General features: G+C 42.3%; 1 protein-coding gene across 6 annotated transcripts in view; it reads left to right on the top strand.

Moving 5' to 3' along the window:
• Window positions 1-11,784, top strand: part of LETM2 (leucine zipper and EF-hand containing transmembrane protein 2) — a 28,308-nt gene extending 16,524 nt beyond the window's left edge. For 5 of the 6 annotated variants that reach the window (XM_061593105.1, XM_061593101.1, XM_061593102.1 and 2 more), the window contains exons 7-11: window positions 748-867; window positions 3,376-3,486; window positions 5,033-5,119; window positions 5,901-5,975; window positions 9,437-11,772. In XM_061593105.1, coding sequence (XP_061449089.1) covers window positions 748-867; window positions 3,376-3,486; window positions 5,033-5,119; window positions 5,901-5,975; window positions 9,437-9,487 — 444 coding nt within the window. In that variant the 3' untranslated portion in view covers window positions 9,488-11,772. Of the gene's footprint in view, window positions 1-747; window positions 868-3,375; window positions 3,487-5,032; window positions 5,120-5,900; window positions 5,976-9,436 lie in introns of all 6 variants that reach the window. The other variant, XM_061593107.1, reaches the window with a different exon arrangement.
• The last annotated feature ends 3,144 nt before the right edge of the window (window positions 11,785-14,928 follow it).

Here is a 14,928-nt window from a genome sequence, read left to right as displayed (position 1 = left end):
CAGGGACATGGTTTGTCTGAAAACTGACTCAGTGCTGTTGCACTGAATGGGCTAAAGTAAGTAACACTTTCCCTCTCACTATGGCCATTCAAGTAATCTGTAAACTTGCATTGATTTTGTGTACATACCAGCAGCTTTGAGATACTAAAACTAGGACTTTTAACCAAATAGGGAATTTTTAGTTGAACGAACTGAACTGAATGGAGAAGAGCCGTAGTGCAGTGATGGGTCCCCAGTTCAGTTCCCAGCACCTCCAGACTCTCCAGAAAAGATTCCCTTTCTGAAACCCTGGTGACCCAACTGCTAGCCGGTGGACCAATGATATCACACAGTGTAAAGCAGTTCCTATAATCATCTGCATTTTAAGGAAATCAGTTGTTAATTGATTGATCATCTGCATTTTAAGCAATATGTTTATTTTAAACTTGCACTTTGCTAAAACTTCAATATAGGTAGGTGTCTTTGGAGATATTGATGACAGCATGAGGAATTAATAAACCAAAGCTATGATTTGTTATTAGGAGGAAAGGCCAACTTTAATATTCTTTTTCTTTTAAAAAAAATAGAGTTTAAGCATCAGCATTGCCAAGCAAAGGCTGTTTGCTGTACTCTTAGTGCTTCTGTTTATATAATGTGACTGAGAGAAAAAGATTTTTCTTCTGAGTGTACCACTTTCTGAATGGGATGTGGGCTTGATTTCCAAAAGAACGAGGTGATGTTAATTTGATCTGCCTTTGCTGTGTGTAGATGATTGCCAAGGAAGGTGTTAACGGCTTGAGCGTGTCTGAGCTGCAAAGCGCGTGCAGGGCAAGAGGAATGAGGTCGCTGGGCCTCACAGAAGAGCAGCTGAAAGACCAACTCAAACAGGCATGTTGGAGAGGAGGGAGGGAGGGAGGGAGGGGGCGGGCTCCAAGAAGAAAATTGTTGCTGTTATTATTAATTAGCAATTGTTGATTACATTTCTGTTCCACCCTTCCTCCTAAAAGGAGCCCAGGGCAGCAAGCAACAAAGTAGTAAAACAACTCAATTAAAACAAAATAAAACATTAAGAACATCTAAAGAACGTGCAGCAGCTGTGAAAAAAGGCAAATTCCATGTTAGGGATCATTAGGAAAGATATTGAAAATAAAACTGCTGATCTCATATAATGATGTTACATAAATCTATGGTGCGGCCACATTTGGAATACCGTGTACAGTTCTGGTTGTCTCACCTCAAAAAGGATACTGTAGAGTTGGAAAAGGTTCAGAAAAGGGTAACCAAAATGATCAAGGGGATGGAGAGACCCCCTATGTGGACAGATTGCAGCATTTGGGGCTTTTTAGGTTAGAGAAAAGGCAAGTAAGAACTGACATGATAGAAGTGTATAAAATTATGTATGGTATGAAGAAAGTGGATAGAGAAAAGTTTTTCTCCCTTTCTCATAACACTAGAACTCGTGGACATTCAATTTTATTTATTTTTATTTATTGAATTTATTAGTCGCCCATCTGGCTGGCTGCCCAATGAAGCTGAATGTTGGAAGATTCAGGACAGACAAAAGAAAGTCTTTTTTCACACAGCGCATAGTTAAACTATGGAATTGCTCCCACAATAGGCAGTGATGGCCACCAACTTGGATGGCTTTAAAAGAGGATTAGATAAATCCATGGAGGAAAAGGCTATCAGTGGCCTCTAGCCATGATGGCTATGCTCTGCCTCCATAGTCAGAGGCAGGATGCTTCCAAATAGCAGTTGCTGGAAACTGCAGGAGAGGAGAGTGCTCTTGTGCTCAGGTCCTGTATGTCGGCTTCCCACAGGCATCTATCTGGTTTGCCACTGTGAGAACAGGATGCTGGACTAGATGGGCCATTGGCCTGATCCAGCAGAGCTCTTCTTATGTTCTTATTTGAACACTGTCACATACCCTCACAACTAGTAGTTTCTGTGTTACTGGGAATAGCATCATTACCCTGGAGAATTTGCCCATTTCATCTCCTAAATGTGCATGAAAGATATTAAAAACTTAAGCCTAAGTTTGTATTCCTCTTTCCTGTCTTTAAAGGGGACTGCACTGATTTATGGAGGAGAGAGATGGATATGTGCAGCCTCCAGGTTCAGAGACAGTTGCTGGGAAGAAATGGCGGTTGAGGGCTATTTCCTCCATGTGCTGTTTTTGGACTTCCTAGAGCTGGCCACGGTGGGAAGCAGGATGGTGGACTTTCCATTGCCAGAGGCAGTATGCCTGTATATAGGGATTGCAGGAGGAGAGAGTGCTGTTGGGCTTAGGCCCTGCTTATGGGCTTCCCACTGGGGCATCTGGTCGGCAACTATGAGAACAGGATGCTGGACTAGATGGGCCTTTGGCCTGACCTAGCAGGGCTGTTCTTATATTCTTTTGACTTAACAGATGTTTGCAACAGGACCGTTATGCTCTCTAATGGAAAGCAGCTCTAGGTCTGTGGCCAAATCCTAATTGGGCCAACTTTGGTTGCATTGGTAAACCTATCTCAATTGACTGGAACATTCATTTTTCCATTTTGAAACTCTTTAGTTTTACATATTTAAACATCATGTTCTGACTGAGCTGAGAGCCCAGGACCACCAAGCAAATCCTGAACAAATATTTGCTGAATTGGGTATCAACTGGCATGAGTCAGCAGATATCAGTGGAAGGTTCCACATGTTAGGATTAAGTCACGTTCTGAAGGATCTGAGTGCTCTCTAGCAAGACAAACAGTGCTTCAGCTTCTGAGCAACTAAATAGCAAAGTAGGCTCTCAAACCCCATCTGTTAGTTGAGAGCTAGCAGGAACTTACATAGTTTGGAACTGTGCATTCCAGCATCACTAGGTGGCCTCTAGGTGTTCCTGCTGTCTTCTCTGCCAGGAGCTTAGAGGAAAGCAAGGGGGCTCGGGTAGATGCTGAAATGGTGGAGCTCCATGTTTCAGTGTCACTTAGAGACCTTTGAGAGAATCGGGCATCTTCTTCAGCTGAGTGGTCTGCTGGGTACTTTGCTGGGACTGGACCTCAGGCTAGCATGAGTCTTTAGGATGCTGGGTGCAAGTTCCAGTAGAGCCATCTCTGTAGAGGCCCCCTTTGCCTTGGATTCTTTTTCCAAGACATCTTGGGAAAGGAACATAAGAATGAAGTATGATGTGTTTTTCAGTTTAAAAGCAAGAATGATAAGGATAGGGCAGAAGATAAAGCAGGACTGGGCAAATTGCTGAGCCACAGCCCAGGCAAAGGCCTCTGTCCAAGCAACTGTGTCAAGAAAGGCTAACCGGGATGTTGACCAATGCTCCAACACTTGTGTCCAGATTTGTCAGAGTCACTAAAACATATTTCCCTGCTACAGTTAAGTCAACATTTCTCCTTACTTCTCTTTGCTACATAGTGGCTAGATCTGCATCTAAAAGAAAACGTTCCTCCTTCTCTGTTGCTGCTTTCCCGTGCCTTATATTTGACCGACGTGAAGCCCCCACCAGTTCCTGTGAATCCAGTTGAGGTGAGTAGGCTTGACAGCAGTGGCTTTCAAAAATGGACCTAATAAGCATCCTGATGAGGAAGTTTTGCAAGGCTGACACGGATGTATTAGAACCACTGCAGCAGGTTTCTGCAAGAGGGGCAGACCCATTGTCAGGGTTGGGCAGCTGTTCCTTCCCCAGTTTTCGATCACACGTGATTATTTCTCAGGAGCAGTTCCTGCTTTAAAAAAGTATAAAGAACTAAATAAAACAAATGTTTAATACGCACCATGTTGGATCCAGCCAGGCAGAGCAATCCAAATGCCAGGGAGCCAGCCAAAGGGGGATGGGCGGAGGAGGAGCCGGCAGAAAGCTCTGCAGGATCCTCCTCCTACTTGGGAGCCATGGCCACAGCCTTGTGCTCTGGCCATGTTGGGAGCCACGCACGTGAGCCAGCATGGAAGCACCAGCTCCCACAAACAGGCCTCTTGGGGAGTAAGCATTGCCGTAGGCCCCAATGAAACTCTATTTACTCTGCCGGCCTTTTGACTGGTAAAGTTTCTGGGTGAAGAGGGACCCGGGGGAGGACTCTGACTGCGAGGGGGATCTCACGTAAGTCCCCCTTGTGGCTCCTCCCCTGCCATGCCCCCAGAATGCCCCTTCGGGGTTTCCGCTGGCTTCTGCTGGCCCTCCGTCCACCAGGGTGGCTGTTCCTGGCGGGCTTTTGGTGCCGCTGGCAGGCTCCTGCTGCAGTGGAGGGCTGTTACCAGTGGAGTCCAGCACAGTTGGGAGCCTGCTGGAGCAGCCAGGGATCCACTGCATCCAACGCACCCCAGCCCAGTGGGAAGGTGAGTTGGATTGTGCCCTCGTTAGTTGAACTTGGGTCCCATTGAAACCAATGGGACAAATTAGTCATGCCTTTTTGGTTCCCAGTGAAATAATTGGGACTTTAAGTCCAACTAACTTGCAGCAGAATCCTAAACCTATCCACACAGAAGTCCCATTGAGTCTCAGTTGGGTTTGCTTCCAAGTAAGTGTAGATAGGATTGCAAGCATAATCATAAATATATCAGCAAAGGTCAAAAGCTTGCTCTTTGCTAATCTCACTCACACCTGAAAATTGAAATGGCACCCCTGAGTGTGTTATTTAAAGATTCTCCCAGTGGCCTCTACCTGGTATTCCCAGGCAGTCTCATCCAAGTGTTGCCCAGATGATCCTGCTTCACTTCCAAGATTGGGATTGTTCAGGGTGGTATGGCTATCAATGACTGGTCTCCACCAATAAAGAGCCCCTTACAGATATGTGCAGCGTTAACTGCTTCCTTCATGACTGCTCCCAAGAATCTGATCCGAGTGCGTAAAGTCTTCCATATATTTCTTCCTTCCTGATGGCATCTGCTCATAACCCCGAGCAACACCCTTCCTTCCTTGTCTGTCCAAGTCCCCAGTATGATGTTGCAAACTCACATTAGCATTGCTGAAATGCTTTAACATTTTCCCTGAATGGATGATTGGGTTGAAGGCAGTCTTGCTTCACTGAGACCTAGGAAGCAAACAGTGACACCAAGCTTTCTGTTTTTACGTTAGCCTCTGAAGAATGAGGGTGATGTGGAAATAGATGAAGAGGATCATGAGACCTTGTTGGATTCTGCACCCGTAGTACAGGAAAGAAAGGTGATAAATTGGGAGGGGAGGATGTCCATGTTTTTTTAAACTTAGTTCTATAAGACTTTGGCTTGTAGAAAGGTTCTGGTTGTGATAACGGATGGTATTTAGATCCCAGGCTATGGTCTGAAGGCACATAAGGCCAGCTCCCTGCTGAAGCTAAGCAGGGTCAGGTCTGGTCAGTGCCTGGATGGGAGACCGCCTGGGAACCATATGTAAGCCGCCTTGGGTTTCTATCATGAAAAGAAAGGCAGGGTATAAATAAATAAATAAATATTTACTTCCAGTCCTACTCAGAGTAGACTAGTTGAAGGTAATGGACATGACTGACTTGGGTCCATTCATTTCGATGGGTCATGAGCTACTGAATTCACTAGATCAGGGGTTCCCAAACTGTGGTCATGGACCTTCAGTAGTCCACCAGCAGACCGCAACATATCTGTAAAAATAGAATTAAAAATCATGCTACATCTAGCACGGCGCATCACCGTTGTTACATCAGGCAGAAAAATTGTTAAGTGGTCCAGCAAGACCCTCAGAAATTTTCAAGTGGACCATGAGGAAAAAAGTTTGGGAACCAGTGCACTAGATAGGAGGTAACATGAACAACACTGTGGCAAAAGGATCTCTGTCCTGGCAGATGCCCCTGACAATGTGCTGACATCTCTCTCTTGAGGAATGCAGATACTCCAGCTCATCACTGCTTCCTCTCCTTCTGAATCTTTGATAAAAGCTTACAGATTTCATTTCACTGACCTCATTTCTCTCTGTGTCTGTTTCTTCCTGTAAGAGTGAAGAATTTATATTGCAACCGGCAGAGAAAATGCCAGTACCTGAGGTGTCAGTCAAGCCTCCTGCAGGAGAGGTGAGTTTTACTTCCAGATCATGGGTAATATCCAGTGCTAGTCCTACTCAGAGTAGACCCATTGAAGTTAATGGACATGGCTAACTTAGGTCCATTAATTTCAGTGGGTCTACTCTGAGTAGGACTTAGTTGAATATTGCCTAATACCTCTTATAACACATTAGGTAAATAAATTTTGAGCTGACATAACTTATGACTAGTAACCTACCAAAGAGATTTGGTTTAATTATCTGCTTCTTATCCAAACCGAACAGTTATTTAAATGACTAAGTTTGCACATTAATTATTGAGTTTTTGTTTTGTTTTGACACACTGAAGGAGATGTGAGATGGTAACGTAACATTTTATAAACAAATACTCACTTCTAGTTAGAAGAAAGTTTTTCTGTAATTTCTTTTTAATTTCACATTACCTTTTAGTAATATGAACAACTGCAAAGAAGTGCTCACTGGTGAAAATTGGCTTATTCCAATTTTAATATTAAACCTTTAGTCTCAATTCAGATATAATGTCAATCTATTGCAAAATAATCAAAAAGGCAGCTGAGAACCATGGTTTGTCTATACATTTGGAAGCTTAGACCATAGTTCATGTTCTAAACTATGGTTAGCATAAATCATGGGTTTGGCTTGAAGCCTGAACTGAGCCTTAGTTGATTTACTGATTTAAGGTTTGCAATCCTACAACAAAGTCCTACAACAGAGGACAACAAAAAGGGAAGAACAAGAGCCCTATTCCAAAAGATTAGAAAAATGGAAGGGAAATTTAAACCACGAGTAGAGATATTGAATAATCAACAGGGGAACACACTGACTGACTGAGATGAAATAAAAGGAAGATGGAAGCAATACACTGAAGAACTCTATAAAAGAAATGCAAGGATGACAGATTCATTCACGGAAGAACCATATGATGAAGAACCAGAAATTTTAGAATGTGAGGTAAAAGCTGCTCTTAAAATACTTGGAAGAAACAAATCACCAGGAACAGATGGCATACCAATAGAATTGCTACAAGCTACTGAGACTGAATCTGTCCAAATTTTGACTAAAATTTGTCAAGAAATATGGAAAACTCAAACATTGGCCACAGACTGGAAGCGTTCAATATACATCCCAATTCCAAAGAAAGGGGATCCCAGGGAATGCTGTAATTATCGAACTATTGCCGTAATATCCCATGCAAGTAAAGTAATGCTCAAGATTCTACAACAAAGGATCTTAACATATATGGAGCGAGAATTGCAGATGTCCAAGCTGGATTTAGAAAGGGAAGAGGCACCAGAGATCATATTGCAAACATATGTTGGATGATGGAACAGACCAAGGAATTTCAGAAGAAACTCACCCTGTGCTTTATAGATTACAGCAAAGCCTTTGACTGTGTTGTAGATCATGAAAAACTATGGAATGCTTTAACAGAAATGAGGTGCCACAGCATCTGATTGTCCTAATGCGCAACCAATACTCTGGACAAGAGGCTACTGTAAGAACAGAATATGGAGAAACTGATTGGTTCCCCATTGGAAAGGGTGTGAGACAGGGGTGTATTTTATCACCCTATTTGTTTAATCTGTACGCAGAACATACCATACAGAAAGCGGGATTGGACCAAGATGAAGGAGATGTGAAAATTGGAGGGAGAAATATCAATTTAAGATATGCAGACAATACCATACTATTAGCAGAAACCAGTAATGATTTGAAACGAATGCTGATGAAAGTTAAAGAGGAAAGCACAAAAGCAGGACTACAGCTGAACGTCAAAAAGACTAAAGTAATGACAACAGAAGATTTATGTAACTTTAAAGTTGACAATGAGGACATTGAACTTGTCAAGGATTATCAATACCTCAGCACAGTCATTAACCAAAATGGAGACCATAGTAAAGCAATCAGAAGAAGGCTAGGACTGGGTAGGGTAGCTGTGAGAGAACTAGAAAAGGTCCTCAAATGCAAAGATGTATCACTGATCACTAAAGTCAGGATCATTCAGGCCATGGTATTCCCAATCTCTATGTATGGATGTGAAAGTTGGACAGTGAAAAAGGCGGATAAGAGAAAAATCAACATTTGAAATGTGGTGCTGGAGGAGAGCTTTGTGGATACCATGGACTGCGAAAAAGACAAATAATTGGGTGTTAAAATTAAACCAGAACTGTCACTAGAAGCTAAAATGATGAAACTGAGGTTATCATACTTTGGACACATAATGAAATGACATGATTCACTAGAAAAGAGAATAATGCTGGAAAAAACAGAAGGGAGTAGAAAAAGAGGAAGACCAAACAAGAGATGGATTGATTCCATAAAGGAAGTCACAGACCTGAACTTACAAGATCTGAACAGGGTGGTTCATGACAGATGCTCTTGGAGGCCACTGATTCATAGGGTCGTCATAAGTCGTAATCGACTTGAAGGCAAATAACAACAACAAAGTCCTGCAAGGAGGTGTTTTATCTTGTTAGGTCCCCCCCGTAGTCCAATTAAAGCTATGCTTCTTGGCAAACATTGTGAATTTCCAAATAACTTTGCTGTTCATTTGCATGAACAAGAATCCTGGTGATTTCCCCTATTCCCTCGGCTGGGTTGTACATGCACTTGAGTGTTCTTAAACACAAAAGGGCCTGGAGCATGAGTTCTATGGTTTATAAACATGAGTTTAATGTTGCAGCGCAAACAATAGTTTTGCCTTTCAACAGCTAAAGTGGTGCCCTGCATTTGGCAAATGGGGATGTGGGAAGGAAGACTTCTATCCCAGTCCCATTGATTATAATGGCAATTTCTCCAAAGGAAAGAGTGCCACAGTTCTGCATTCTGTAACACCACAGTGGTGATGATTTTTATTTGTGAACACTCCTTCCCTGCTTAGGAAATAGGCTGAAGAATCTTAAGAATCTACTGCCAGAAGCTAGGCATGGAACTGTCAGTACAATAGCACCAGGGCCGGGTTTGCTTCTTGCACCACTGTAAAGACCCTCTCTCAGCACTGCAACTCACAGAACTAGATCATGGCTGTGAGCAGGCACCCGGGGTGGGATTAGTAAGACTTGATCACTTGCCAACAGAAAGAGATTGCTCTTGATTAGAAAATGCAGTTGCAGGCTAAAATGTACTGCCTGTAGACAGTGGTGATGCTAGAAAGCTCTTCAGATGATAAATGGGCATTTTCAGCTGCCAAAAACTGAACCACCATGAAATCAGTAGCATGCAATATTATGGCTGAACTTCAAAAGAACTGCTGCCGTTTTAGGCACAGTATAGCCATAAGTCTCCCTGGCATATGCACAGTCCTGAGCACACTTGCTTGGACGGAAGCAAGGCCTGTTGAAATAAAATGGAACTGAGCTCTTAGGTGCATTGTGCTTGGTATCAGGATGCAACCATTTACACAATTATTCCAAAACTGTATATCAACAACACTCCCTTGGTTACTCAGAATTGCCTCTTGCTCTTTTCTAGACAAAAATAGAAGCCTCTCGGAGCAGCAAAGCCAGCGCTAATGGAGTCTAGCTGTTCTCCAGCAAAGATTTGGGCATTCCAGGAAGAAAAACTCCATTCTCTGAACTTGGCAGTTTTATAGACTGGCTCCATCTGATGCACAGTCCCTGCCCCCCTCCCTTTGATCTGATCCGGGTGATTTTTCTTTGCCTCTAGGCCAGGCAAAAAAGGACCTTGCATATAGCACCAGCCTCTCATTCATTCTATCCTCTGTGGTTTAACTTATTTTGCTGTAAATGTGTACATAAACTATGACTGGGACAAGCTGTAACTTATGCAACATTGTCAGATGTTAAGATTTGTATTTCTTAAAATTTTAGTAAAGCAGTGATTTATTACTACTTTTTCCCAAACAGCTGACTAGCATCAAAGGGGTGGAACAAATGCTTTTTTGGGTGGACATTGTAGAATTCTGGCCATTCCAATACCGAAGCTGGCATACTTGGACTTTAGACTGACTTACAGCCTGATCCTAAACATGTTTACTTAAAGAAAGTAAGCTCTGGATGATTCTCTTCCAAATAAGCAAGGTTAGGATTGCGGCTCTAGCCTCACTGAAATCATTGGGATGAGTAACTTGATCAGGTGCTGCTGCAATGGCATCAGTGATCCCCTTTAATACACGTTGTGTGGGCCCCTTAAAAGTTCTGTCCCATTTGTCACAGCAATGCATACAGAACGGGGTCGGCAGCATAGTGCCTTCCAAATGTTGCTGAACTCCAAATCCCAACAGCCCCAGCCAGCACAGCCAATGGCCAAGGATGATGGGAGCTGTAGTAGTCCAACATCATTTGGAGGGCACCACATTGCCTACCCCTGATACAGAGCCTTGCTACTTTCCCTCACCACTACAATTTGTGAGAAAAGCGTCACTCCAACAACTTCTAACATGTTGCACAAGGGGCCAACATCACAGTAGGCACAGGACCGGGACATAAATTGGTTTAAATAGTAAGAATTTCAGCTAAAGTATGGATTAAGTTGTAAATATAAGACGAGCCAATAACTATTAGTAGTAATTTTGTTATCTACTTTAATTGAATTTTGGGAGTTGGGTTAACCTACGAGATATGGATATCAGACTTGACTTCTAGAAAGCAGAGAAGAGTTTGAAAACTCTTTTCTGATCAGTCTAAGAAAGGTCTGCATGCTTCTCCTAGGTGTGCCCAGCGTTAAGGGTAAGTTAAAGGTACTGTAGTCCAAAAAAGGTCAGTTTAGCATGTTTTCCAGCATAGCTGCAGCTGGGCAACCAGGCAGCCTCTAGCTAAGTAGCAAACAACCAAAATCTGAGATTTCACTTCTCAAGTACCCCAAAACAAATATTCTATTTTAATATTTATTAAGTTTCTATGTTTGTCCTTGAAATATACCCTCCTGATAGATGTGCTAGAGGACAAGAGGACATAAGCTTTTCTCTTCTGTATTTTTCAGATTCCTGAGTTATTTTCCGTGAAAAAAAAACTTTTCTCTGGGCATATTTTATTTGACTTTGTTGTTGTAACATGATTTATCTGTTTGCACAGAAAGGACTAGTTTTGTAAGCCAGACAAATCTCATGGAGCAGTCAGTTAGCTGGTGAGAGCCCAGGCAATCCTTTGAGCTTACAGCTCCAGCCTCTTTTTTCTTTTTTTTAAACAAAGCACAAGAGTGTAGCGAAAGACCATTCTGTTCTCATTTAGAGATTTCATCTGTTTGGTGTGCTGCACATGTTAACATTCATTCATCATACCTGAAGAGTCTTGCTGGAGGGCTCTGCTTGGACAGTCGTCCAATAAACAGCCGTGCTGCTCCATTGCGTGTCCTGATTTTGTTTAATTGAACAAGGGCAGCCTTCCCCAACCCAATGCCAGCTGGGTAATTTGGACTACAATTACCATCGACCCCAACCAACATGGCTGGGCTGATGGTCCAGTGCCCTCAGTGACTGGCTGATGTGCTGGGCCAGCATCTACATAGCCTGCTTCTACCTGATAACATAAGAGTGTCATTAGGGAAAGGGTATAAAAAGAAGCATTGTTCTCCATAGTGTACAAAAATTCCTTTTGTCTCTGTTATCCCTTCATAAACAAGTTTAAAAAAAGCACAACAAAAACCTGCAGGCTACAATGGTTCTTGTATACCACCAATAATAAACATAGGCTCACAGCCCACACAAACACTGCTATGCATAATGTAATGCTTAATACAGGTTAGAACAGTGGTTCCCATGGATCACTTGAAAAGTTGCTGAGGTCTGAGCAGATTGCTTAATGTTTTTTCTGCCTATAGTAGCAATTGTATCATCATCATCATCATCATCATCATCATCATCATCATCATCATCATCATCATCATCATCATCATCATCATCATCATCATCATCATCATCATCATCATCATCATCATCATCATCATCATCATCATCATCATCATCATCATCATCATCATCATCATCATCATCATCATCATCATCATCATCATCATCATCATCATCATCATCATCATCATCATCATCATCATCATCATCATCATCATCATTTATTTATACCCTGCCTTTCAACCAAAGGCCCTGAAGGTGGCTTACAAAGAAAAATAAACACAGGTATAAAAATACAATAAAAACAATACAATTTACAAAAATTAAATAACAAATAACATTATTGTTAATTAAAATTGTAAAGCACTGTGCTAAATGCTATATGGTTTCTAGTATTTTTATTGCTTCTTTTATTTCTCATATTACAGTTTAAATTCCATAGAATTCCAATGCAATGAAAGAAATAAAAGAAACAATACAAATGCAATAATGTGATGGATATGTCCTCTCCTGTCTTCAGCCACAAATCCACAGACATGCCATGGGCCATCTGAATGAAGCTTGTGGATCACTGGCGGGCCATAGACCACAGTTTAGGAACCCCTGGATTAGAAGAAACATAATAGTTCATGGTATAAAATATTAAATCATTTAATCTATAATTGCATATAAATTTGGAAAAAACACACAGGGACAGAGAATGTACTACTGGGGAATGTGGCTAATAACTGCCAGCAACAACCTAAAGAGACACCTCATATACTACTTTCAACTCCCAGTAACGCTTATTGCCTGTCTCCAAGGAAGGTAGCTGCTGTTTCTATGACCATTTTGTAGTGGCTATATGGTACAGGCTATAGCACCTGCCTTGGAAGTCTCAGTAGCTCTTCAAGGTCATGCCCAGTTAGCAGAAATGCATGTATCCCACTCCAGGGGAGAGTTGGTGAAATCCTAATAGTGAACTTGTTCACTGAGTACTGATCCTTATGTAGCCAAAACAGAACCATCCATGCTCAAATGCATTTTTAACAATGTTTTCGTGGAGTGTTCCTATTAAGAGTGCTTGCCTGCTGTCCAGTCATGCCCTTTTACATGAGATGCCATTCCCTTCCCAAAGTCAGTTGGTCAACATTCTCTAGCTACTGGGCATGCTCAGTCCTCACTGAAAAATTTGGACTCCTCCCTCTCTTTAAACTTTTTGATCTGAAGTGGGGGGGGGGTTGTTTGTACTACTGCAAACTTTGGGCCCCACTAAAGGCATGACTCCTTAGAAATGCAGAATGAACATTGTGTGGCACTTGCAGAAGTACAAGCCCTGCAGGTGAAAGTGATGGAGTCAGGATGCCTGGGGTAAGGCAATCCCTTAAGCAGACTGGCATCCTATATATAGTGCACCCATATTTGAATACTTTATGTGTTGGGTGCCACAGAAGAGTGAACAGAGAGAAAGTATTCTTCTCAAAAGATCAGTATCATCAAATGAAACTAGCAGTATATTCAGGATGAATAAGGGAAAGTATTTAATCAGCATCACATACATCATTAGTGGAATTTGTTGTTGCAGTGTGAAGTGCTCCTGTTTAGGATACTCCATTCCATTGTCCCTCCCTCCAGCTTTTCCATTCCCCCCAAGCAAATCAGCATTCAGTAGCCATTAAGCACACTCCATTCTCATTAAGCTGTTTGAGGGGTTCTCTCCCCCCAACCGCCCAATTTTTTTTAAAGACTTCTGCAAACTTTGGGGTTCCCCAAAGCCTGTTGATACCTTCCTCATACTAGATAATATGCAGTGGCTCTTGCCTCTGAACTTCGGAAGCCCAGGGAGTGATTATTATACAAACTAACATTCAGTTGGTCTATTGGTTGCAGTTAACCATAGCAACTACAATGAAGCTTCCATATTCAGAGACAGTATAGCTCTGAGTAACAGGTACAAGGGACTGGCCAATTAGCTACCAGCCTAAATTCAGGGTGGTATATAAACTTGGGACCAGGTTACCTGAAAGGTCGTCTCACTCCTTATATACCCAGTGGAACACTGCAATTTGCAGGTGAGGGCCTCCTGCAGATACCATCTCATCAGGAGGTCCGTTCCACACAAGATAGGAATTGGGCCTACCAAGCAGCCACTGTCTCTGCTGTCTTTTCAGCACTTATTGAAGACCTTCATGCAGAAGGTCTGGCATCTCTAGCTAAGGCTGGGAGAAATCCCGTGCTTGAATCCTTGGAGAGTCGCTGCCAGTTAGTGTAGACAATACTGACCTAGATGGACCAATAGACTTACTTGGTATAAGGCAGATTCCCATGTTTCTCTTCCAAAACGCCTTTTAGGAAGAGCTCTTGTCCAGTCCGTACTGAAACTATTTTAGGTGTTTTAATTGTTTTGTATGTTTGCTACCCTGGGCTCCTTTGGGAGGATGGGCAGGATATAAATTTAATAATAATTAAATGTAATAATAACAAACAAACAAACAGAAGAGGGGCAGTCACCATCATGAACCCTGTTTGTGAGCTTCCTGGAGGCACTTGCAGAATGGCAGGCTAGATTTTCATATATTTATCTATGAAAATATCTGTGTCCTGCCTTTTTCTCTTATGAAGTAGGACCTCTCTCTCTCTTTCACACACACACACGGCAGCTAACAGAATTTAAAGCACAAGAAAAAACACCAGGAAGTGAAATGAAAAATAATTAAAAACAAAACATCAGCAGCAAACCAGTACAGTGTCAATGATGCACACAAGGAATCCTGATAGAGATCATGCCCCCCCGCCTGCCAGTTCTTATGTTCTTATTATACATTGTGTGCTTCTGTTCAGCAACTCTGACTTTCAAAGCTAAAAAAAATATTGAACTCATACCAGCTTACAGCACTCACACATTTTACAAACTTAGGGTGGTATCCAATGTCAGTCCTATTCAAAGCACATCCACTGAAGTTAAGACAAGGAGCATTAGAAGGCCCATGGTAGCCAGTCAGACATTCCTGGATGGCTGCATTTAGGCCCCTGGCTAGAGGTGCACCACCTCTGTCCTAAAAACCTTTCTGGATAGCCAGAGAGGCCCTTCCCCAAACAATGTGGAAAGGCTGGTGGAAGGGCCCCAAATAAGGATCAGGTCCTAAGATGAATTAAGGAAGTGAACAAGAGAAAACTT

The sequence above is a fragment of the Rhineura floridana genome, chromosome 12 (genome assembly GCF_030035675.1).
Source record: "Rhineura floridana isolate rRhiFlo1 chromosome 12, rRhiFlo1.hap2, whole genome shotgun sequence".
In the NCBI taxonomy this organism is placed as follows: domain Eukaryota; kingdom Metazoa; phylum Chordata; class Lepidosauria; order Squamata; family Rhineuridae; genus Rhineura; species Rhineura floridana.
The sequence above is the reverse complement of the archived record's forward strand: the minus strand, read 5'-3'. Positions and strand labels throughout refer to the sequence as shown.